General features: G+C 41.5%; 1 protein-coding gene and 1 long non-coding RNA gene across 8 annotated transcripts in view; one reads left to right on the forward strand and one right to left on the reverse strand.

Moving 5' to 3' along the window:
- Positions 1 to 476: 476 nt before the first annotated feature.
- LOC147367176 (uncharacterized) lies at positions 477 to 16387 on the reverse strand. Its single transcript, XR_015169904.1, has 3 exons — positions 16289 to 16387; positions 13028 to 13182; positions 477 to 879 (listed from the first exon to the last, which is right to left on the reverse strand). It is a non-coding gene; the product is annotated as an uncharacterized LOC147367176 (long non-coding RNA).
- ZCCHC7 (zinc finger CCHC-type containing 7) overlaps positions 16335 to 24968 on the forward strand; it is a 258032-nt gene continuing 249398 nt past the window's right edge. For 2 of the 7 annotated variants that reach the window (XM_086415924.1, XM_086415922.1), the window contains exons 1-2: positions 16794 to 16834; positions 22595 to 23226. In XM_086415924.1, coding sequence (XP_086272050.1) covers positions 23131 to 23226 — 96 coding nt within the window. In that variant the 5' untranslated portion in view covers positions 16794 to 16834; positions 22595 to 23130. Of the gene's footprint in view, positions 16464 to 16793; positions 16835 to 22594; positions 23227 to 23482; positions 23538 to 24968 lie in introns of those variants that run through there. The other 5 variants (XM_086415925.1, XM_086415921.1, XM_086415927.1 and 2 more) reach the window with 4 other exon arrangements.

The raw sequence follows: 24968 nt of genomic DNA on the forward strand, positions 1-24968 counted from the left end.
AGGGAAATCCCATATTTGTAATTTCTTTTTAAGCAAGCATCATAGACCTTCTTGCTTCCAACTGCTACTCAAAGCATGGGCTCACTTTGGGGGAGATCTTTGGTATATTCTTGCCAGAGAAACTCTGAACTTCAGAGCTTGAAGGAACATCAGAGATAATCTCATCCATTTGTCTTATTTTAGAGATGACAAAGCTGAGTCCCTGAGAGGAGAAAGGACTTGCTCAGGTTTATTCAGAGTTGGCAGCAGAGTCAGTATCCACCTCATTTTCTACCTTCTGGTTTAAAATGTTGCCTCAGCACATTAGTGGGTCCATTGTGTTTTCTGAGCTAGTAATACTGTGACTATTTCAGAGTCAAAACTATTTGGGAAACACTGGATACCTTATGTTTCTTTTGAAGCTCCATGGTGAAATAAGTCTGGTAATATCGAGTTAAAAAACAAGTTTATTAATTAAAAGTCTTTAGTACTCCAAATGACATTTGCTTTTATTTATTTATTTTGGTGGGATTTTTTAGGTGGTTTTTGAGCAAATATTTTTTTTACTAGATCTTATGTATAAATTTAATATTTGTTATATATTTTTCGACTCAGTAGTACATACACATGGCTCAAATTTCAAAGGTACAAAAGGAATCTGAGGAAGAGCCTCTTCTTATCTGTTCCCTCAACCACTCAGGTCCCATCCCAATCTGGCAATCAGTGTTCCCAGAATACATCCAGAGGTAGTTCATCAGTGTACACTTAACAATATAGCTTGGTGTCACATGCTGGTGCATAAAGAACTTTCCCATTGTTTGTTTCTGTAGCATGGTGTTCTGATCAATATTTGAATCTCCAACTGGAATATAGTCTCCACCCTCAAGGGCACACAGATTCCTGGAAAAAATGAGGTATCTTCATTATGATCCCTAAAAGAGGTAGGAATTGCTCACGAGAAACACACAAAGTGTGGTGGGCATGTGGAAGAAAGAAAAGATCCCTCTCAGGTAGGTGTGGTTTGGGGTAGGAGCTGTAACCTGGGAAGGTAACTGAGGCAGGAGAGTCTCAGCTGAGGGATAGCGCCAAGCTGTTACTCATCACACTGACCTTTGTTTTAAAGCAAAGAAGCCCTGGATATCTGTATCTGGCCAATATCAACATTTAGATGCTAGGCACAAAAGCTTCATTTTTATTAGCTATATTGGTTGCCCATATATCAGAACCAGTCTTAAAGTGGAATCAGACATGTATATCAGATATCATTTGGAGTAATGAGTGTATTTTCCTAATCTTTCCAACACCAACCTTACAACTCATCTCCAATAGCATGCATACTAATTAATTTGTTTTCCATATAGTAATAAGATTAACAACCTCGCATTTACACGGGGTACTGAGTCATGTTCAAATAAAACAAGTTCTAATGAGAAAAATTGGATGCGGCAGTAAATCATGTCCCACTTGGCATCCAGGTTTATGTGTGTTTGTCTGTCTTTGTTACACGTATTTGTGTCAGGATTTCACTGTAAACAAGATGATTTCTTTCATGTTGGGTTAGTCTGGGTAAATTTGTTTAATGAACAACAAAGTCATTGTAAACACTGCACAAATCTGAGTGCCTTGCAGCTTGGCTAGGAATCTTTTAAGCTGCTGCAAAAAATAAAAGGTGTCAACCAGGAAAACAATAGTGGAGGGGAAATGCTATTAATATATACGCTTATATGCAGCCTGGACCAGCTATCTCTGGAAAGTTGAAGAGTTCGTGGTGAAATGAGATGTGACCTTGGACAGTCACTCTGCCTCCCCTAATCTGAGCCTCAGTTTCTCCCTCTGTCAATTGGACAGAGTTTTCTAGGCATGTGAATGTCCCATCAGAATCAACTGGGGGGGGGGTCTTTAAAAGAACACAGGTGGCCAAGCTGTTTCACTAAATCCCAGTCCTTTAAAACTCCAGTTTCTAAGGGTCACTGTCCCAGGGTCTGTATTTTAAAAAATAAGTTCCTCAGGGACTTCCCTGGTGGTCCAGTGGTTAAGACTTTGCTTTTCAGTGCAGGGGACACAGGTTCTATTCCTGGTCAGGGAGCTAAGATTCCCGCATACTTTACTGTTAAAAAAAACTAAAACATTAAACAGAAGCAATATTGTAACAAATTTAAATGAGACTTAAGAAAATAAGTTTCTCAGGTGATTTGATGACTAGTCTGGTTTGATCCTCACTGGACTAGACAGATTACCAAGATCTTTTCCAGGTCTTAGGTTGTTTCTTCCTGATTTCATGGCCATAAAACCCCATGATTCTAAAAACCCATCTTGGAAAATACTGTTGCTTTCATCTGAGCCAAGAAAAAGAACCATTTATGGTGCCAGGAACCTGGATTCTAGTTCTTTGACAGATGAAGGCCCAAACGTCACTACACTCTGAATCTGTCTCTTCATTCACAAAACAAGGTCTCTGAACCAGGCAATGTCAGAAGGTCCTTCCTTTCTGATGTTCCAGAGCCCAATTTCTGACCCCATTGGGAATCTCCATCTGCATATAAACTGCCATCTAGTTCACTTTCAAAAACAGAGATTGGCATGAAGGCTGGTTGCGGCCATCTGCAGTAACCTACTCATTCTTTCTGAGGCCAAGAGTACCTCTTCTGGCCCCTCCCTCATGGTAGGTTCTGCTCTATCTGGCACTTTCCTGAATAAGAGCCAAGAGGGCTGACAGCCTGGCACTTCCAAGTCCCTCATTGTTTTCCCCCCATTTGAAACCCAATTCATTTCAGCTTTTCTTTCTCCTTTGTGGAAGGATCTATATCTCCAGGCAGCAACCCACTCCAGTACTCTTGCCTGGAAACTCCCATAGACGGAGGAGCCTGGTAGGCTGCAGTCCATGGGGTCATGAAGAGTCAGACACGACTGAGTGACTTCACTTTCACTTTTCACTTTCATGCATTGGAGAAGGAAATGGCAACCCACTCCAGCGTTCTTGCCTGGAGAATCCCAAGGACAGAGGAGCCTGGTGGGCTGCCGTCTATGGGGTCACACAGAGTTGGACATGACTGAAGTGACTTAGCAGCAGCAGCAGCAGACTCTCCGCCATTCTCAGCCCAGATGCCCCTGTGTATTGATAGTGAGACCCACAAAGCATCTGAGGAATAAATGAACAGGTGAGTGAGTGAAAGTCACCTGAGGCACTGAATGTTAGGCTCCAGCCCTAACATTCAGTGCCTCTTGGTCCTCAGTGGGGTCCGTGCTCAGTGAGGTGGAGGGAGGCTTGTCACATCTACAGACTGCATAGGAGTGAGCTAACAGCTTGGTCCCTTTGCCCAAACAGAGCTCTTTGTCAGTTTTCTAACTTCATATGAATGGGATCATATTGGGTGTATACTCTGTGTGTTTCCTCTTTTACCCAATGTCATACTTTATTTCCTGACTGGAGTAGGGGTTACCAGCATTTGCTTCATTCATTAAACTACACACATGTTCTTTATGTATTTTTCAGTGTGTTAGTCAGTCAGTCATGTCAACTCTGCGACCCCATGGACTGTAGCCCACCGGGCTCCTCTGTCCATGGAACTCTCCAGGCAAGAATACTGGAGTGGGTTGCCATTCCCTTCTCCAGGAGATCTTCCCAACCCAGGGATTGGACCCAGTCTCCCATATTGTGGGTAGATTCTTTACCATCTGAGCCACCAGGGAAGCACATTTTTCAGTATCTGTCACAATTAAAGAAGGAAAACTGAGGGAGTCCAACATGGTTACTGTTCAATTTTGTCCTCAAGAGACAATCTAGAATGTCTTAGAAAAAGACTCTGCTGGGGCTTCCCTGCTGGTCCAGTGGTTAAGCCTTCACCTTCCAATGCAGGAGTTCGGGTTCCATCCCTGGTTAAAGAGCTAAGATCCCATATGCCTTGTGGCCAAAAAACTAAAACATAAAACGTAAGCAATATTGTAACAAATTCAGTAAATACTTTTCTCAAAAAAGAAAAAGACTCTGTTCTTCTTAGGGAAAAGTGACTTGGGAATCTTTTACAAAGTATAAAGATCCTAGGGGAAGTTTTTCCACTTGGGGACATAACCTCAGAGCTTCCCAATTACCTTCCTTTTTTTTCCCCACTACTTAGTGAGCATTCACTCTACAAACAGCAGCACTGCCCTCCCTTCCTACCTCAGACATCAGCCCTTGTGCCTTCACCAGCAAGTCCCATAGCTTGTCTGAGCTCTGGTTTCGTCACATGAAAAATGATGGCATTGCCTGCAGCTGGTGGTGGCAGGGTGAGGTGGGCACACACAAATGTGGTTTCAAGACCCAATCTGCCATACTTATGATCAGGTCTGAATCCACACATGTGGCAAAGTAACAGTGTGGAAAATGGGGGCTACAGGCTTTGTGTTGATAAACCTGAGAAAGAGTGGGGAAATCACTTTCCATGAAGAGCCCCAGTTCAGTAACACTTCAGTGTTACCTGCCTGAGCTGCCTTGTGCATTGCTCTGTGGGGAGGCCGGGTTTAATGAAGTAGGATAAACCACACAGGCACATTAGTTAGCCTCAGCACAGGCAGGATTAACTTTACACTCCATTTGCAAGAGCAAATCTCCTCTCCTAGAGTTTGTTATAAAGGGATTTAGAATCACAGAATGATGGAGCTGGAAGAGAGCTCCTAAGACATCATCATAATCCTCCCCCGTCATTTTACAGAGGGTCAAAAACTGAAGTCCAGAGAGCGGAAGGGACGTGCCCAAGGTCACCTACTGAATTAGCGGCGGAGCTCAGGTTGGAACCTGGGTCTCCTGATCCCCAGGCCTGTGTCCTCAACATTTTCCAATGAATTACTATCTGGTTGTCTTGAAACAAGAGTGGGTAATGCAGTTTTCTTGATGGCTTTACTCCATACTACTTCACGGGTATGTGAACAAGCCAGGTGATGCTGAGGAGGCAGAATCTGTTGCACGGGTTGCATTAGGAACATTCTGAGATCTTGGGTTATTCTAGGAACTGTACCCTAGGCACTAAATGCAGGTAGCCCTCATAATGTCAGCAGCAGCAGCAGCAGCAGCAGCAGCAGCTAACACTTAATATTTAACACTCACCCATGTATTGCTAGGCTCTGTTCTATATTCTATATAGTGTTAGTTGCTCTGTCGTGTCCAACTCTTTGAGACCCCATGGAGTATAGCCCGCCAGCCTCTTCTGTCCATGGAATTCTCCAGGCAAGAATACTGGAGTGTGTTGCTATTCCCTTCTGGATCTTTCTGACCTAGGGTTTGAACCTGCATCTCCTGTGTCTCCTGCATTGCAGGCAGATTCTTTACTGCTAAGCCACCAGGGAAGCTCGTATTCTATATAAGTGCTTCCTATATTTTCATTCATTCAGTCTTCACAACAATCTTGCAAAGCATTTATTATCATGTACATACTAGCATCATCCTCATTTTACAGAGGAGGAAACTGAAGCAGAGAGGTTAAGTAACATGCTCAGGGTCACAGATTGCAAATTGCTGAGCTGGGATTTGAAGCAAGGAATCCAGCTCCAGAGTCTGGGCTCTTGTAGTCTAGCCCCATCTACCTTTGTGCCTATCCCACCTTTTTTCTGGATGCCACCCTCCAGTAAACATATACTCCTCCTCTCTCTTGTCTATTGTCCTCCTCTCTGGCTATGCTATACTGAGAGCTTTTGGTTCCTGAACTTCTGCTTCCTTTTCCTGGAGGATCCTTTTCTTATCTGCACCTGTCAAAGATCTTCAAGGCCCAGTTCAAATGCTCTAGACAGAATTTCATATCTAGAATCTCTCTCTTTTCTATATTTGTGATTCTTACCCTTTTTCAGAGGGTGCTTCATGTTTTCAAGAGAGATGGATGTTCTTCCAGACCCACTCTCTAACCTTGCCTCTGCTGGGTGCCCTTACAGGCCAACCTCTGTAGATGCCATCAACCAGACCTTCTTGTCCTTGTACTTTTTTTTTTGGTTCAGCCAATGAGAGGCATCAGATAGAAAGCAGAGGACAGGAGAAGACAGAAGTGAGAATGTTTATTCCTTTGATGCTCTGAAAAGGATATAGCTGGGGATGTGGGCTTACAATGAAGAAAAGTAAGATGCTGTTTAAGACTTTTCTATGCTTCTCTGGTTCATCAGAGTAATCCTTAGCATGATATTCAAGGCCGTTTGTGGCCTGGTCCCTGCTCAGCTGGCAGTTTCATCTCTCTCCAGGGACCTCTCTGTGACATAACGGAGGGGTCTGAGGTCCTGCGAAGAGGAAGGTGAGGGAAACACAAAGGCTGCCTTTAGAGTCATCAAATGCCCCTTTGACAGGGAGGGTCAGGAGACCTTCTGACTAGTTCCTGGAGTCAGAATCTTCTGCCAACTGCACATCTCAGAGAAGAGCAGCAAGGATGAGTCAGCAGCAGGTCTGAAGAGTGACTGTGAGAAGCAGCGGGAACCAGGAGAGACATCAGATACTGGGAAGGAAGAGGGATCTGGGGCGGGGGAAAATAGGGTGGCCTGGATCCATGCTGGAGGTCAGAAGAGCTGCATAGATGGGAAGGAGCCAAGAATATTGGACTCCCCAGAACTGAGAATCAGGCTGATGATGGGGGAGGCTATGGAGAAGTAGATTTGAGCTTCCTCAAATATTTTTTCTACCAACTAAGTAGAATATTCCTCAAATATTTTTCTACCAACTAAGTCTGTCACTGTGAGGTTTACTTGGGGGCTGTGAGCCCCAAATCAAGGAAAATAAGACACAGAAGCCCAAATCAAGGAAACCTAAGGAAAAAAAGAGACTATTTGAGTTGATGTAAATGGGTAGTTCAGGGTAGAGTTTGAGGGTGTTGTTGGATGTCTCACCACTCCTTGCTGGTTCTGGCTTTGTACTAGCTTAGTTCTCTCACTGTGCAGCTGGGCATTGCAGACATAGCTTCAATTCCTACTACCCAATCTCAGTGAACCTCATTGAAAAGCATATACACAGCCTCAGAGAAGGACTTTGATAGGTCAATGCCCAGAACCAAGCCAACCACTTGGCTGGAAATAGGAGCTGATTGTCAGGCCTGGTCACATGTAAACCATATCAGATAGTATCCAACTAGGAAACAGAAAGTATTCTGAATAGAGGGAATTTATTGGTTATACACAATGGATGGAAAGGCTTCAGGAGCCTTCATGAGAATAGTGAAGCAACCCAGATATTAGCAGGCTATTGCTAATTCTAAATTGAAGGGATGAGAGGTGATGGTGCTGGAGGGGTCACCCAGTGGACCACGGTGGGTCTGTGCAGTGGGAGTTGGATCTAAGCCATGGAAGAAATGCAGCTACAGTACAGGACTCTGAATCCATCTCTCCCTATACAGAGGGGGACACAAATATCTTGGCTTCTCCCTTTCTTCCCCCTCCAATCTCCTGCCAATGCCTCCCATTGATCAGACCCACCAAAACTCAGCTAACATGGGAGTCTGGGACTAAGGACTTCTGGGGTTAGTCCCCTCCTCTCTGCCATACAAAGAAGGGCAGAGGAGAGGCCAGGAGGGATGTGAGGGCAAACCCACATCCTGTTAGAACCACTTGGCATAAAGAAGTAGCTGTTCCCCCAAGCAACTTGGTGCTGTTATCAGAAGGGGAAAAGAATGCTAGACAGCATTTACCAGCTGTCCAAGTATGCAGCAGATTGCTTTGTGAGGTAGTGAGATGTCCATCACTGAAGGTGTTAACAGACACTGGATGCCTGTAGTCAGGGATCTGAAGGGGCATTACTGAGTATAATGGAAGATGATCAGGACTGTCCCTAAATCCCTTCCATTCTTACCTTGTATATTTCCTGTTTTTAGACATGCTATTTTTTCCATAAGCCTAGGTCATTCATTTCTGTGATTAAAAGACTAACAAGCTTGTAAACTGCAAGTAGATTTGATTTGTAACACACTGAGGAACCAAGTGGGCCACTGATTGGAAATATTTCCTGCTTGCATCTGGTCTTTCTTGCTACATCTTTGCTAGCGTGTCAGCAGTATTATTGCCAAAAATGAGACCTAAAAGTTTACTTTTACCTTTTTGGCAGAATCAATAAGCTGGATTATTAAAGTTTTGTCTTCCCTCTTTGAAACTCCCAGAAGAAAAGAAATCACAAGAACAGATCTTGGCATAGAAAGAAAATGAGACAAAGAATGTAATCATAATACTAGTGAATGGTTTTCAGACTGACATCTGTACATTAAGAATATGTAAAAATACCAATTTCATGCTCTGACAACTTATTCTGCATCAGGGGTGGGGTAATGCCTTGGGAATGCCACATGTCAAAGCATTACATAATGTCAGCTATTCATGTGCTCCTTTGATGAGATATCACTGGGAATGGGAATTCCTTAAGGGAGAGATGTCTTAAGAAGAGGGAGGGAGAGGGGAAGCAAAAGTAAAGGAACGAAAAGGAAGGAAAGAAGAGACAAAGGAAGAAAGCTTTCAAGTCAGAATAAAAGAATGACTGTACAAAGAAAAGTTAATATATCATATATATTTAAACATATATACAAACCCAATCAAAACAACAGTGGGAGGAGTTACTCATCTATTTTTATTTTCTACAGTTAGAATATCCACGTTGGATTTCTTTCATATGTAAAAGTTATTTTTCACCTGAATTTTTATAACATCAACAAATACCTTGCCCAAATGCATAATTTCATACAGTGGCTATCATATAAGTAAAAATTCACATTTTCTAAGTTTTTTATCATAAAAATTTCCCCATATTATCATATAGGCTTCACAAAGACCAATTAAATTACTTAAGGATATTCCAAAGTATACTTGTGCTAAAATTTACTTATCTATTCTTGTGTCATTGGACTTTTAGGGTTCCTCCTCATTTTTCCGTAATTACAGATAATGGCAGATGCACATCTTCATACATTCAATGCTTTCAACAAACTTTTCTATGACAGGTACTGTGTTAGGCAATAGGGATTATCTGGAAGGATTCCACTTCTGGGTCAGGAGGGAAATACAAATGAACGCGCAATTACAATTCAGAACTCTAACCGTCTGCTACCTGATGTGTGGTTCACAGACCAGCAGCATCAGCTTCACCGGGGATCTTGTTAGAAATGGAAAATCTTCTGCCCCACCCAGACCTACTAAATCAGAATCTGAATTTTAACAAGATCCCCAAGTGATTTGTGTGCACATTACAAGTTTGAGAAACTGTCAATCCCAATCCTCTCCTGTCTGCCTTGGCAGGTCACCGGATTGATCATTTTCAAGTCTTCCCTGCCTTTCCAGTTTCTTTTCTATTTTTCCAGAGCTACAAACATGCTCAGGTCTCTCTTAAAAACACACTGCTGCTGCTGCTGCTGCTAAGTCGCTTCAGTTGTGTCCGACTCTGTGCGACCCCATAGACGGCAGCCCACCAGGCTCCCCCGTCCCTGGGATTCTCCAGGCAAGAACACTGGAGTGGGTTGCCATTTCCTTCTCCAATGCATGAAAGTACTAAAATCCCTCAAACCTTAATGTTACTTTCGTTCTTCTAAGACCCTCAAAAGACTCTCCATGTATATTCTCCATAACAGAACTTCTCTCACCAGGGATTGAACTCATGCCCCCTGCAGTAGGGGCTCAGAGTCTTAACCACTGGACCACCAGGGAAGTCCCTAACCTCATATTATTGATGACATGCTTTGAGATTTCTTTTATGGAATCTGATGATTCTTAAATAGCTTAGGATCTCAAAAGTCTTGCTAGTCAATGTTCATTATACAGTCACTTAGATATAAGCCTTGAGGCACAAATCCAACTAGGAATAATAATGAATGAGAGTAGATCCTTGAAATACTAGCTCCCTATCCCTAGAATATTAACATAGTGAGACTATTATTACTTACATAGTTTGATTTATGGTATATATTTTTAAAATTTCATGATTTTATAAGGAAAAGCAGTCTCCAGGAAAAATTAAAAGCCATTGATATGAATGTCTAAATTTTCAGGAATGATTTCATAGCCTGGATGAAGATTGTGTGCTCTCTCCGTCACCTTGCAATTTGAAGAACTGAAAAATCATGAATAATAAAAAAGGATGTTAAACTTTTCAACAAATCCAGATGGGTACCAATGTCATTGAGAATTCCTGAGAATCACCTTGATTGCTGCTTCAGACTAGGAGCCTGAATTAATATCGCTTCCCATTTGGGCTTTAAGTTACACAGTTTCTATAATTACATTTTAAAACTGTACTGACGTTGTCTATTATTTTTGGCAAATGAAAAACATCCCAACTTTAAAGGGTAACATTCAGTCATTTCACTTACCAGTCTCTATTTCTGCTTTAACCTTTCAGAATTGGGTGCAGCTGAAAGAATGACGGACTATGAACTGGAAGCCAGCGCTAACATTTTCACTGGGTACTTGCAAACTCTGACTTCATTTTGGGTCCTAGATTTCCCTTCTGTAAAACGATGGACCTGTTGTCCTAGATGTCCCTTTGAGCCACTGTTCTAGAGTTTCTTATTCTACAGTCACTGGATGAAGAGAAATTGTCAATGAAATGACAGGGTAGCCATAAGAACTCAAGTTTCTTTTTTCAGGGCTTGAATAAGGCTTTTTTTTTTTAAGTACTTTTTTTTTTAATGTGGACCATTTTTAAAGTCTTTGTATAATTTGTTACAATATTGCTTCTGTTTTATGTTTTGGTTTTTCGGCTGAGAGGCATGCAGGATCTTAGCTCCCTGACCAGGGATCAAACCTGCATCCCCTGCATTGGAAGTCTTAACCACTGGACCACCAGGCAAGCCCCCCATAAAGAAGGCTTAATCTTCTTTTCTAATCTTAGGGAGCAGGGAACTGGGTCCATTTGGGGATTATGTTGCTCATCATTCCTACCCTCCCTCATCTCCCAATCTCCCCATGTCATGCCACGTTCTAGACAGTGGGAGTCACTGATTGTTTCTCAGTGTGAGAGTCACACTTACCAGTTTTCTTTGCTTATTTTATTCCTTTGCCAGAAGATCCTCCTGCCTTCTCTATCTAGTAAACTCTTTTTCTTTTCAGTTTTACTTTTATATTTTGACATAATTTTAGACTTAAATATAAATTGCAAAATGAGTACAAAGAATTCTCAAATACCTTTTACCCAGAATCCCCAAATGTTAACTTTTTATCACATTTGTGTTATCATTCTCCCTTCTCTCTTCCTTTCCTTTGCCTCCAACACAATTTTTTTCTGAATCACTTGAGAATCAGTTTCAGACATGATGTCCTTTCCTGCAAGTACTTCAGATTATACAGTCTAAAAAGACAAGGACATTCTCTTACACAGGGATTGCCAGATGGCTCACTGGTAAAGAAGCTGCCTACCAATGCAGGAAACATAAGAGACGAGCGTTTCATCTCTGGGTCAGGAAGATCTCCCAGAGGAGGAAATGGCAACCCACACCTGGATTCTTGCCAGGATAATCCCACAGACAGAGGAGCCTGGTGGGCTATTGTCCATGTGGTCACAACGAATCGGATGTGACTGAGCACACACATTCTCTTACATAACTATAATACAAATATAATGGACTGTGGGGTATGGGGCCCAAATCCAGAAAAAAAAAAAAAATCAGAAGAAACAGCTACACAGCAGTGTCATCAAATCTAGCTTTATTTGGATTTTGCCAATTGTCCCAATAATATCCTTTATGGCAAAAGAAAGTCCCAGATCACACATTGAATTTATTATGTATCATGTCTCTTTTATTTTCCTTTAATGCAGGATAGTTCTCTGTCATTGTTTTTATGACACTGACATTTATGAAATGTTTGAAGGGTCAAGTATTTTGTAGAATATCTCTCCATTTGTTTTTGTCTCACAGTTTCCTCATGATTATATTCAGCTTATGCGCTTTGGTAGGAGTACCACAGAAGTGATGTGTTCTTCCCAGTGAATTACATCTCTCTCTCACTTTAAGTGAAAGCCCCTCTTTCTTCCCTTCCACTCCCACTCCCTTCTTCAGAAGTCAGTAATCACTGTTATAGATTGGCATCCATCTAGTATTTTCTCTAGGCATTTATATAAAGACATATCTATATATAGCCACACAGAATCTTTATAAACTATAACAAAAATGAGTTCATAATATACCTGCTGCTGCTGCTGCTAAGTCACTTCAGTCTGTCCGACTCTGTGTCACCCCATAGACAGCAGCCCACCAGGCTCCCATCCCTGGGATTCTCCAGGCAAGAATACTGGAGTGGGTTGCTATTTCCTTCTTCGGTGCATGAAAGTGAAAAGTGAAAGTGAAGTCGCTCAGTCGTGTCCGACTCTTTGCGACCCCATGGACTGTAACCTACCAGGCTCCTCTGTCCATGGAATTTCCCAGGCAAGAGTACTGGAGTGGGTTGCCATTGCCTTCTCCTCATAATATACCTACTGCTCTGCAATTTGTCTATTTCACTTAACTGTATGTCTTGGAGATCTTTCTACGTAAGTATATTCAGATTTATCACGTTCTTTTAAAAGCAGCATAATATAAAAAAAAAAAATAGTATAGCTATATCCTTGTTTATTTCATGCCCTAAGACTCAGTTGGTAAAGAGTCTGCCTGCAACACAAGAGACCCGGGTTCAATCCCTGGGTTGGGAAGATCCCCTGGAGAAGGAAATGACAAATCACTCCAGTATTCTTGCCTTGGAGAATCCCATGGACAGTGGAGCCTGTAGACCATGGGGTCATAAGAGTTGGACACGACCAAACAACTAAACCTTTGATGAGTATTTATGTTGTTTTCCTTTCTTTCTATCACAATCTTTCTACATATATTTAAGAACATAGTTCACAATTTTGATGGATCCTGTCAACTAGCTCCCTTAAAAGGCTTTTCCAATTGGTATTTCTATCCACAGTGTATGAGGTCATTTGCATTTTTCTGATTATTAGTGATGCTGAATACCTCTGATTATAGTTCACAGCCTTTTGGATTTCTTCTGTGAATGGCCTGTTGGTGTTCTTTGCAGTTAGGATGTTGGACTTGTTTTACTAACCACTTACTTGGCCCCCTCCTCTGCAGAAGGAGGCTTCTTTACTTACCCTAGGCAGTCAGCTGCTCCCTCCTTTGCTGTTTCATAACACTGTTCAAACTGCACCCAGGTCTTCATTTGGCAAACATTCCACACTGAATCCACTCATCCACAAGCGATCTCTGGGAACTTGCTATCTCTGGGTACTCTGCCTTGGGTTAAGTGCTGGGAAGACAGGAGCAGTTCATCACAATTTTCACCCTTGAGGAGTTTAGTTTTGAATGGCAGCTTTGGGTATAGAAAAAGACCATAGGTTTTGGATTGACACAAGACTTGAGTTTGAATCCCAGCTGTGCAATTTAGAGGAAGTAACATGACCTCACCAACTCACAGTTTCCACACTAATGAAATGGGCTAATACTCCCTTACAATATATCTGAGAAACAATACACCTAAGTGGCTCACAAGGGCCTGTTACATGGTAGACTTTCCATGAAAGGATAGGAATGGAAAGGCAACTGGTAAAAGGTCAAAATGATTAGTGATTTTTCAGAGGTTCTAGGTACTAGAAGAAAATAAAGGAGGTAGCACCTCTGTCTGCAATGGAAGGGTAAGGACAAGTCACTTACCCAGATCCTGCTCCCCTATATCCCCGATCTTGCCTGCCCTCTGCAGCAGCTGTCTGCCATGTCCTGGTCCCTCACCTATTTCCCCCTATATCCCCCCAACTTGCCTGCCCTCTGCAGCAGCTTTCTGCCATGTCCTGGTCCCTCACCCATTTCCCCCTATATCCCCCCACCTTGCCTGCCCTTTGTAGCAGCTTTCTGCCATGTCCTGGTTACCCCAGTTTAGCTGCTCACTGTTGATGGAGTACTGCCATTGCCCTGGGGAAAGCAGGTGCTTCCTTTCTCAAATAAATGGATTCTTTAGAACATTCTCTGTAAGAGAGGCTCCAGGATATTCATGCATGCTGCCACCTGTGATCTCAAGAGGTGTGGACCAGAGACAGTGTGAGGTAGAAAGAGAAATACTATGTGTGGGGAGAGCCTCAGAGACCTGGATGACACATACAGTTCTGCCTCTGCCAGGTGACTCTCAGCAGATCTCTTCCCTTGTTGGTTTCAGTTTCCCCATCACAATAGGAGACTAATTCTCATGATTTCTAATGAGCCATCTAAATGAGATCTCACCATGTAAAGGCAGGCTGTGTGTATATATACACTACTCTCGTTGGTTAGAAATCTCCACATCCCTGGGCTCCCTGTAGCTCTTTATATCATCTTAGTATCATGGAGCACTACACTGCATTCCAGTTATTTGGAGTCATGACAAGGTTTCCCACTGAACCAACAGCTGGATCCATATCCATATTCCTTTAACACCATTGCTGAGTGTTTTCTGTCAAGCACTATGTTAGCTGGTGAAGATACAAAGACAAAACATCTATTTCTGTTTTCTGGGAGCCCATCCTCCAGTTAGGAGACAATTTTAAGAGAAACACAACTGCCTTGATGGAGCTTTCTCCAAAGTGTAGGGAAGCCCAGGGAAGGCATGTTTGTTCTGTCTGAGTTGGAAAGTTTCCCTGAAGACCCAGTGTTCAGCAGAGTAGGGTGGACTTTATAGGCTGTAGGGGTGCTCTCTGTAAAGGCAAAGGTAGGATAGAACATAGTGTTGTTGCAGCAACTGCCCAGTCTTCAGCTTGGCAGTGAAGAAGTAGGCAGATGTCAGCTCATGAAGTGTTCTTCATGCTATCCAAAGAACTCTAGGTTTTATGACATAACCTGCCAGGAGTAATTGAAGCATTTTTAAGCGTATGAACATACCAAATCTTTGTTGAGTGCAGGAGTAATAGTGGGAGAACTGGGCACAGTAAATAGGAACATTTCTTAACTTTGTGGCCTTGGGCAAGTTACTTAGCCTCTGAATCTGTTTCCTTTTTTAAAACTCTCAACCTCAAATAGTTGTTAAAATTTCAAAGTTTATATGTAGTAAATTTATAGACATAAGACTAACACTTGATAAAAGCTCAGTATATTGTTTTTTAAAAGAGAACATTTTTTTTCCCACACAAATACACATTACCTAACAATCTAGTAATTTCTGTGGCCCATTTCTTGGCCTGTTTCCTCCTCTGCAAAATCTGTGTGTGTGTGTGTATGCACGTGTGCTCAGGCAAGTCCAGCCAGGTCACTCTGTCCATGGAATTTTCCAGGCAAGAATACTAGAGCAGGATGCCATTTCCTATTCCAGGGGATCTTCCCCACCCAGGGATTGAACCCCTGTCTCCTGCATCTCCTGCACTGGCAGGTGGAATCTTTACCACCGCACTACCTGGGCTTCCTGCAAAATGGGTGGGTCCTCCAATTTTATCTTTTCACTGTATCCTGTCTTCCTTCCTAGCACTTACCATAATGTTAACTAACATTTCTAATTATTTTCCAGATCAAACTCTGACTATAATTAACTATTTGTATTCTGCTTCTTTGGTAGACTCTAGCTCTATTAGACCAGAGATTTTTAAAAAATTTTACTATTATATCTGCAATTGCTAACACTGTCTGGCTCTTAACATATGTTCAACATCATATGGGGTTGCAAAGAGTCATGTCCGACTCTTTGCAACCCCATGGACTGCAGCACACCAGACTTCCCTGTCCATCACCAACTCCTGAAGCTTACTCAAACTCATGTCCATTGAGTTGGTGATGCCATCCAACCATCTCATCCTCTGTCGTCCCCTTCTCCTCTCGCCTTCGATCTTTCCCAGCATCAGGGTCTTTTCAAATGAGTCAGTTCTTCGCATCAGGTGGCCAAAGTATTGGAGTTTCATCAGCTTCAGCATCAGTCCTTCCAATGAATATTCAGGACTGATTTCCTTTAGGATTCCTTTATATGTTCAAATAAATGTTGGCAAAACTAATCAATGTTAAAGATTATCTTTCAAGCCTGTTGTCAAGGGCCAACGAATTGATAAAGATGGACAGTGAGTTTATAATGAAAATAATTTGCGAGAAGAGGAACCTGAAGTCAGGGACTCCCAACACAATCTGTAGCTGCCTGAGGCTTCCAAAGGACCAGTACTGACTTCAATCTTTAGCAAGCATGCAGTTCTTAAGGGTTCGCAAAGAATTAAATGTTGTCTTCTATTATAGTATAAAAAAGAGCCGAAAGCGCTCCAGTGTAAACTAAGTTCAACTTCAACTTAGACATGGAAGGGGCTTGCCTAAGATCACCTGGCTCAAGAGAGAAGGATCTAGAAGCCAGGCGCTCTCAAAGAGGCTTTTCCCTGTCTGAGGTTCCCCGGATCCGTCAGCCAAGCCTCCTGCTGTACCTGGCTCGTCCAGCACCTGGCTCTCCGTCCGCTCCCGCGCCACGTGGCACAAGGAGGGTGTCCCCCGAGATCTGGGAGAAGGCGGAACCTGGCCTAAACCTCGCCCTGGAGCATCATGGGAGATGTAGTGTTTATCTCCAGCAAGGAAAGTGCTAACTCTCCCCCATTTGGCTCGGTAAGTAGCATATCACCTGTGCAGGTCATTCAAACATGCTATTCCCTAACACAGATTCAGCCTAGATACTTGTGAAAGAAGCCGTTTCTTTCACGTGCTCAGGCAAGTCCTGAGCAAACAAAGGCAAACAAATAAAAGACTATATGCGGGGAAGGCAAAGGGTTAATAGTTGTTACGCACGTCTACTGGTGGCGAGGAGTGGGCGGGGACAGAAGACGACTTCCAGGAGCTCTGTTTTCACCGGAAGTGCCTTCCCTCCTCGTGGGTCCGCGCGGACGCCGTTTCCTTACCTCATTTGTCTTCGCCCCTCCCCGTCCCTCTACGCGTTTTGGTTCCTGGTTGGTGCTTCCTGGTCGCAGCCGCGGCAGTGAGTATGTGTGACGGACCCCAAGGTGTCCATGGCCGGGGTGCCCCCTGCCCGCCCTCCGCCTCCCCACTAGGCTGTGGAACTAGCGCGTGTCTCTTCGCCGGCCTCCGTGTCCCTGTTCTTCCCTCACTCGTGGCGGGGCTCGTCTCGTGGCCTCTCAGTCGATCTCTGCCCCACGCGACTCCGCGGACCCGCTGTGGTGTCCGCTTCTCTGCCGCTCCGAGGCCTGAGGCTGTGGTTCAGAAATGGCTGAGCGCCCGTGGCCTTGGTGGGGAGTGGCGTTTCTGCCTACTTTACCTCCACAACCCCGAGATTCCTCTTTTAGGAAAGCGGGTCTGTCAGTTAAACGTGAAGAGAGGTCGGCGTTTGAGAACCGAACAGTCTTGGACCAAATCCAACCTCAGCTGTCAGAAGCAACAGCTGCAGCTGTTGGGACAGAAAAATTTCGAGGATTGGGCCCCTTCCCGCATGTGAAACAAGGAGACCTGCGCTGTGCTCGCTGATGCCTTCCTTTTATCCTTCACATCCTGGGAGCCGGCAGTTAACTTAAACTTTAGGAGCTGCAGGTGTTGTGGGAAAACTGGCTGAGTGAGAGGCAGTAGGCCTGAGTTCCGGGGGCGGCTCCACCACCAACTCGGCGCTGGCGAGTCGAAAATTCTTAGAAATCTTTTTAGCGTGTATTTACCTTAATTTCAGATTACAGGATTGAATTAGGAGATCTTTTAGGCTCAATGAATAAATAAGCTTCTCAGAGCCTGTTTCTCTATGTATAAAATGAGAGCGTTCAATTTAATGACTTTCAGGTCTCTTCCAAAACTCTTTGGGTTTTAAATATTTAGGCTGTGTATATTTCAGACAGTATTGTGCTTTGAGGACAGCTCACTATGGCTGCTTTCAAGAGAATCTGAGAGTGGGGAATTAACCAAGGAAGACATGAAAGTGAGGCTTGTAAAATAGCTTCAAAGATTAAGATAACTGTGTAGCAAAAGGAAAAAGGCTGAGGGTGAAGGAAGTGTTGTGATAAAATTAGTTATCCTGTAAAGACTTTATCTCAGGAACAGCTGGACTTGTCTGAATAAATTAAGCATTATTTTCTCCTACCAACATCTTGTATTCTGACTTTTTTTGTGACCATTGTTTCCCACATTTGGATTCTCTATCTCAGTTTGATTTACTTCCTAGTGAAAATCTTATTTGAAGAGTGGACAGAAAATATAACACTAGAGTCAGTAGTGTTTCAAATCTGTCACTGTCAGGATAGCTCACTAAGAGTAAGTCAGAAATTTTAAGTTAAAATTAAACTGTTAATCATGTTCTAATGAAAGCTAGGCTTAAAATCAAGATGTGAATTTCATTTAAATTTCCTTGAGATGGATAACTGTCTCATCAGAAAGAAACACAGGCTAAAAGTTCTTTGAAAAGAAATAAGACTGAAGTGACCAGTTCAGTTCAGTTGCTCAGTCACGTCCGACTCTTTTGAGACCCCATGAATCGCACACGCCAGGCCTCCCTGTCCATCACCAACTCCCGGAGTTCACTCAGACTCACATCCATCAAGTCAGTGGTGCCATCCAGCCATCTCATCCTCTGTCGTCCCCTTCTCCTCCTGCCCCCAATCCCTCCCAGCATCAGAGTCTTTTCCAATGAGTCAACTCTTTGCATGAGGTGGCCAAAGTACTGGAGTTTCAGCTTTAGCATCATTCCTTCCAAAGAAGTGACCAGTTAGTAGACTGTAAGAGTAGAAATGTTGGTTTTAAAGATTGTATAGTAAAATCTGAAAGCTTAAATAAGCTTTAAGTTGTCTAGTTTAAAAAATTTCAGTGAATGAATACTGCTCCTACTTTTGAAAGGCGAGGCTTTGCAGTTTCTCTCTTATGTAAGAGCCATCTTTTTTGGTTGTGGCATTGCTATTTATTGTCTGAATACAAACTTGGGATGTTCTTGGATAGTAAACTGATAATGTATGCTTTTCTTTCCAGTTAAAATGCCTCTTTCATAGTTTTTAAACTCTACTGGGAAATAAAGTGGATATTTGTGAGATAAATTTAGGTGTTAAAACCAATGCATATATAGCTTTGAAGGAATTTTTTTTTTTTAATCTTTATTTGAAGTTGTTAATTTTTTAATGTTAGTGAACATTTGGTTGAGAATCAGGGAAATGTGTTTCTTAACCAGGTAAATAACTTTGGATAGGCCTCTTTATTTCTTTGGACCTAAGTTTCCTTATACATAAATTGAGAAGATTGTATGAGATTCTCTGAAAAGTCTCTTCCAGATTTAAAATTTTGTGACTCTCATAGGGCCTTTGTTATCTAGTTAAATATGCTTGAGAATTGTGTACAATAATAAAAAAGCTGAGAAGTCCTTCTAAATTAAAAGTTAGAGACATGTATATTTTTTCATATTTGTCCTCTGAGTATACATAAAAAAAGAAAATTAATGCATTTGAGTGTAATTAAGGTAGTAACATAAACCAACACAGCCTCAGGCAAACCTTTACTCTGGCAAATATAAGCTACATAAATAGAAGAGCAGGTTATGCTGAGCACAGTTTTCAGTACAGAAGGTACAAAATCCTCTTAAATGCCATAGGGGCTAAATTGTTAAATTCATTTTCTACATTTCAGGGAAAGAGATAAACCCTTAGACCCAAGGAAGTCTGTTTTTATTTTATTTTTGTAGTTTATTTTTGGCATACATTCACAGGTGTGCCTATGGCTCTATTTATTCTTAATCCCTTTCCTTTGGGATGGCTCCAGAGTAGTACAAATTTATAACTCTGTAATTTAGCTCTTTAATTTTTTCTGTGCTGCACTGGAATTATGTTTTATCTTAAGTCCACACTGGATCCTCAGGATGGATCCAGTGAGGATTTTGAAGGAAGCATAATTCCTTTGACTTCTTTTAGAATTAATTTACCTATTAAATAAAAAGGAAAGGATTCATCTTTTATTTGAATTCCTCTGAGGCTAACATTTCAATATAAACTGATAAATGCTATGAGTATTATCATTCAGACAGCCACATTCAACTTGTATGACAACAACAGCATAGCAACCTGAAGGACAGTGCAAGAAGGGAACAGATATATTGTACCTTTTAGAAGGAAAAAAAAAAGGCATAGAGAGATGGGTACCCCCAACTTTACTGAGATGAATTGACAAATAACATTGTGTATGTTTAAAGTGTACAACATAGTGATTTGATGTATGTATATATTGTGAAATGATTACTGCATTAAGGTTAATTAACAAACACATCCATCACCTCACATATTTGCCTTTTTTGTGTGTGATTAGAATGTGTAAGATTTACACTCTGATTAGCCTTCAAATATGTCATATAGTATTGTTGACTCAGAACTTTTGATCATCCTCCCCCCACCCCAGCTTTATTGAGATATAATTGGCACACAACATTGTAAAGGTTTAAAGTGTACAGCAAAAGTTTGTTTGTTTCTGTAAAACAAGAAACTCCAGCATGGGTGTAGTACATTTTTGCCTCTTGTTCATTTGATTCTTGGAATCAGCAGGTTGTATCACCAGAAGTACCCTAACATTTTGGGCAGAGAGCTAAGAAAACAACTAGTCTTTATAAATACTTTGTAGCTAAAAGCAGAGTAGAAAGGATAAATTATCATTATTAATTGTTCTCTAGACTGTCCATGATTTTTTAACAAAAAGGGTTTTTTTTTCCAGCACTTTCTTTTTGATCAGTGTTCCATTAGTACCTAATCAAAACATCTGTGTAGATTTTTGGTTGATAATATGAGAATCTTTGGAATAGTCGGAGACAACTACAAAATTCATCTCATCATAATGTTCATATTTTAGACACATATTAAGGGCTTCCCAGGTGGCTCAGTGGCAAACAATCTGCCTGTCAGTGCAGCAGACGCAGGTTTGATCCCTGGGTTGGGAAGATCCCCTGCAGGAGGGCATGGCAACCCACTCCAATATACTTGCCTGGAAAATCCTGTGGACAGAGGAACCTGGCAGGCTACAGTCCATGGGGCTGCAAAGAGGCAGACACGACTGATGGACTGAGCACTAGCACAAGGCACATATTAGATTTATTAGCGCTTTTAAACAAATTCCTGATGATATTATTCATATATTCATTCATTAGTCAACAGCCATTGATAGAAACCTTGATAAATGCCAGTTACTCCGTGTGGCCTTGGGGATCCGTTGTTGAATAAAGTGCATATAGTGGAGAAGGCAATGGCACCCCACTCCAGTACTCTTGCCTGGAAAATCCCATGGACAGAGGAGCCTGGTAGGCTGCAGTCCATGGGGTCACTAAGAGTCGGACACGACTGAGCAACTTCACTTTCACTTTTTACTTTCATGCATTGGAGAAGGAAATGGCAGCCCACTCCAGTGTTCTTGCCTGGAGAATCCCAGGGACGGGGGAGCCATGGGCTGCCGTCTATGGGGTTGCACAGAGTCGGACACGACTAAAACGACTTAGCAATATAGTTCCTGCCCTCCTGGGGTGTGTGCTCTGTGCTTATGGGAAATTTACATTGTATTAGTAATTAGAAATGTGAATGTTTTGAAATGATGTGGAAACCTTTAAAGGCGAGACAATTTAGCCTGGTGGGTCAAGGAAAGCTTCTATGAAGAAGTATTAATAATATTTAAACTGAAATGAGAGATGAGCAGGTTTTAACATACTTACAGTAGGAAAGTAAAGTGAAATCGTTCAGTTGTGTCCGACTCTTTGCAACCCCATGGACTGTAGCCTACCAGGCTCCTCTGTCCATGGGATTTTCCAGGCAAGACTACTGGAGTGGGTTGCTATTTCCTTCTCCAGGGGGTCTTCCTGACCCAGGGATTGAACCCAGGTCTCCCGCATTGTAGGCAGATGCTTTACCATATGCGCCACCAGGGAAGTCTACCATCTGAGCCACCATCTGAGCCACAGTAGGAAAGTAAAGTGCTCCTAAAGCTGAGTTTTACCTCAATTTTAGGTCTTTGATTAGTTTGTATTTCATACATATCTTTATAGGTAGCACAGAAACAAACTAAGGTTTATCATATTTTTAAAATTTTTAGCTGCACCGTGTGGCTTGTGGGGTCTTAGTTCCCCCACCAGGGATTGAACCTGAGCCTACGGTAGTGAAAGAGCCAAATCCTAACCACTGGATTGCCAGGGAACTCCCTATTAGGTATTTTTATGTATTCTTTTGGCCAAAGATCAGGAAGCCATAGGATTAATTTTTTAATTGAGAATAAAAATATATACCAAGGCAGTAAATAAGATAATTATGTCTTTTGTAGATTTCAGTTATAATTGAAGTAATATTCCTGTGAGAATGTACACCCGAAAAGATGGATACAGAACCAGGGAAAAGTTGATAAATGGATGGAATAGTAGTGAGAATGATCTAAAATATTTTTGTGATTTTTAGTATTTTGGAAAAAAATGATGGATGCCTGAAACAGTGGATCTCAGCCTGTTTTTTCTTTCTAACATACTTGTGAAATATGACATTTCCATTAATATTATATAATTGTAACTCTGTTGTTAGTAGTAATTTTCATTTGGGAGGGATGGGCATCATTAGAGTGGGTCATAACAGAATTTAGAAAGCTTTGAAAAATGGTACTACCCTAAGAGAAGGATCTTTTTTAATATGTCATTGAGAAAACTGATGACCTTCACAAAAGTTAGATCTAAGAGGTGGTATCGTTATGGACTAAACAGGCATGATCCGAGCTGTTAAAATATATTCTTTGTGTGACTTTCTTTTTTACAGCATCAAGGTTTACTGACTTTCCATGATGTTTGGTGGTTATGAGACCATAGAAGCATATGAAGATGAGCTTTATCGTGAAGAGTCATCTAGTGAACTGAGTGTTGATAGTGAGGTGGAATTTCAGCTCTACAGCCAAGTTCATTATGCCCAAGATCTTGATAATGTCATCAGGGAGGAAGAACATGAAGACAGGAACTCTGGGAATTCTGAATCATTCAGTAGTAAACCAAATCAAAAGAATTTAATTGTCCTTTCAGATAGTGAGGTCATACAACTGTCAGATGGGTCAGAGGTCATCACACTCTCTGATGAAGATAGTATTTATAGATGTGAAAGAAAGAATTTTAGAGTCCATGCAAAAGAAAAGACCCAAGGTTCTCCTGCTTCTCTTCATTCTAATGATTTAGCAGATAAGAAGTGCAAGAGGGATATTGAGAAGTCTAAACCTGGAGAGAGATCGGGTACAATCCAGGAGGTCATGATTATAGAAGTCAGTTCAAGTGAAGAGGAAGAGAGCACCATTTCAGAAAGTGATAATGTGGAAAGCTGGATGCTGCTGGGATGTGAAGTTGATGATAAAGATGACGATATCCTTCTCAATCTTGTGGGATGTGAAAAGTCTGTTAATGAAGGTTAGTATCATATTGGCCATTTGAAAAGTAGTATCATCTTTAATGAGGAAGACTGCTTTTCCTAGACAAAAGACCATTAGGGTCTGTTCCATTTAATTCCTCACCTTTTTGTCTTGTTTTTGGCTTGTTTCTCATGAGACTTTCCTACCAATCTAATGGTGGTCTGTCTGAATATCAGAAAGAGTATGTCAGGATATCAAAGACACTCTGCTTCTGCTGTAAGCAAATTCATAACTGTTTCTTCCTGTTTGGCTAGAGCCAGTTCTGGACGTGCAATCTTAGTTCCCCTCTCTCTCTGCTTGGTACCACAGGTGAGTACTCCATCCACCTCTGACATTGGCTCTATGCTCTCATTGGCCAACTCTGTTGGTTCTGCCTTTTGCTAAATGATTTGCTTTCTCAGGAGATAGACATATAGCAAGCATGTGGAATGCCTGGTACATAGAAGATATGGAATTAGTATTAAGATTTTTAGGAACTCTGCAATCAGTAATGTAGAAACTATGAAGAGCTGTAAGTCTACAGTAGACTGTAGAAGAAAATGTAGATTCTGAGAGCCACATCATGGAGAAATGAAATTTTGGCGTTAGTTTTGTTTCCTCTGTCACATGTAGTAAGCTAGTATTGATGCTTATCCTGTTAAAAAGTCCCTTTCATTTTTCTCCCTTTATGTGTAATGCGTAGTCTCTTGCAATATTTTCTTAAATGATCTTTTACATCCTCCCTGTACACTGTTAAATCAGTAGTCTTCAAATGCCCTTTGCTCAGTATTAAAGTCTTAAGTGTATTGCTGCTTCAGAACTTTTAATGGCACCCACTTGTTCTCAGAGGAAAATGATGATATTGAATATAAATGATGCTTTGAAGCCCCAGAGGTTAACAGACTTTTTTTTTTTTTTAAAGGAGCCAGATGGGAAATATTTTAGGTTTCCAATCCATAGGAAACCTACTTCCTAACTACTTAATTTTGACCTTGTTTAAGAGAGCAGCCATGATACCTGAAGAAATGAGATGGCTATTTCAACATAATCTTAAAAAACAGGTGTCTAGCTCAGGCTTTAGGAGGCCAGCTCTGAGAATTTGATAGCAAAAGGAAGAAGAGATAGACTAGTAGGTAGAACATAGAGCAGAATCAGGTAAAGTTTTATCAAAAAAAGAGAGGTTTGATAATGGTTTTTAGGTAGAAGGGGAAATTTCTTGAAGAAGGAGAGATTAAACCTATTTGGTGGATTGGAATAGGGAAGGTAAGTCAGAGAAGGGATCGGATATGTATGTCTGAATTAGTCGTAGAAAGATATTTAATTGCTAAATTATCAAATATTCATAGAAATGGAGAAGAAAGAATAAATTCAGAAGGATTGAGATAAATGAGGGAATATATGAAGATGTATTTGATTTTCTTGGGAAAGTGGAAGTGGGTCAGGGTACTTAGAGGCTTAGAGTGTGGGAAGGATGTTTAGGTGCTATGGGGAGTACTATCAGGCAGTGGACCCCAATATTTTGAAGATGACAACTTCTTTAAACATCAGAACAAATTTGTGGACCCCTTCCCCCACACATGACTATAGTTATATTTTTAATACTTGTTAATTGAGAAAATGCTTATTAGCAAAAAGCTCTTCAGTACACTCATACATGACTTTGTATTTTATTAACCACAACATTGTGTACACATTTGAAAAATAGTATGTAAGGCCCGTTTCCCACATATATGGCCTTATATAATGCATACTTCTGCTACG

The sequence above is a fragment of the Bos grunniens genome, chromosome 8, assembly GCF_055505025.1.
Source record: "Bos grunniens cultivar Pamir isolate PY7600 chromosome 8, Bosgru_T2T1.0, whole genome shotgun sequence".
Lineage (NCBI taxonomy): Eukaryota > Metazoa > Chordata > Mammalia > Artiodactyla > Bovidae > Bos > Bos grunniens.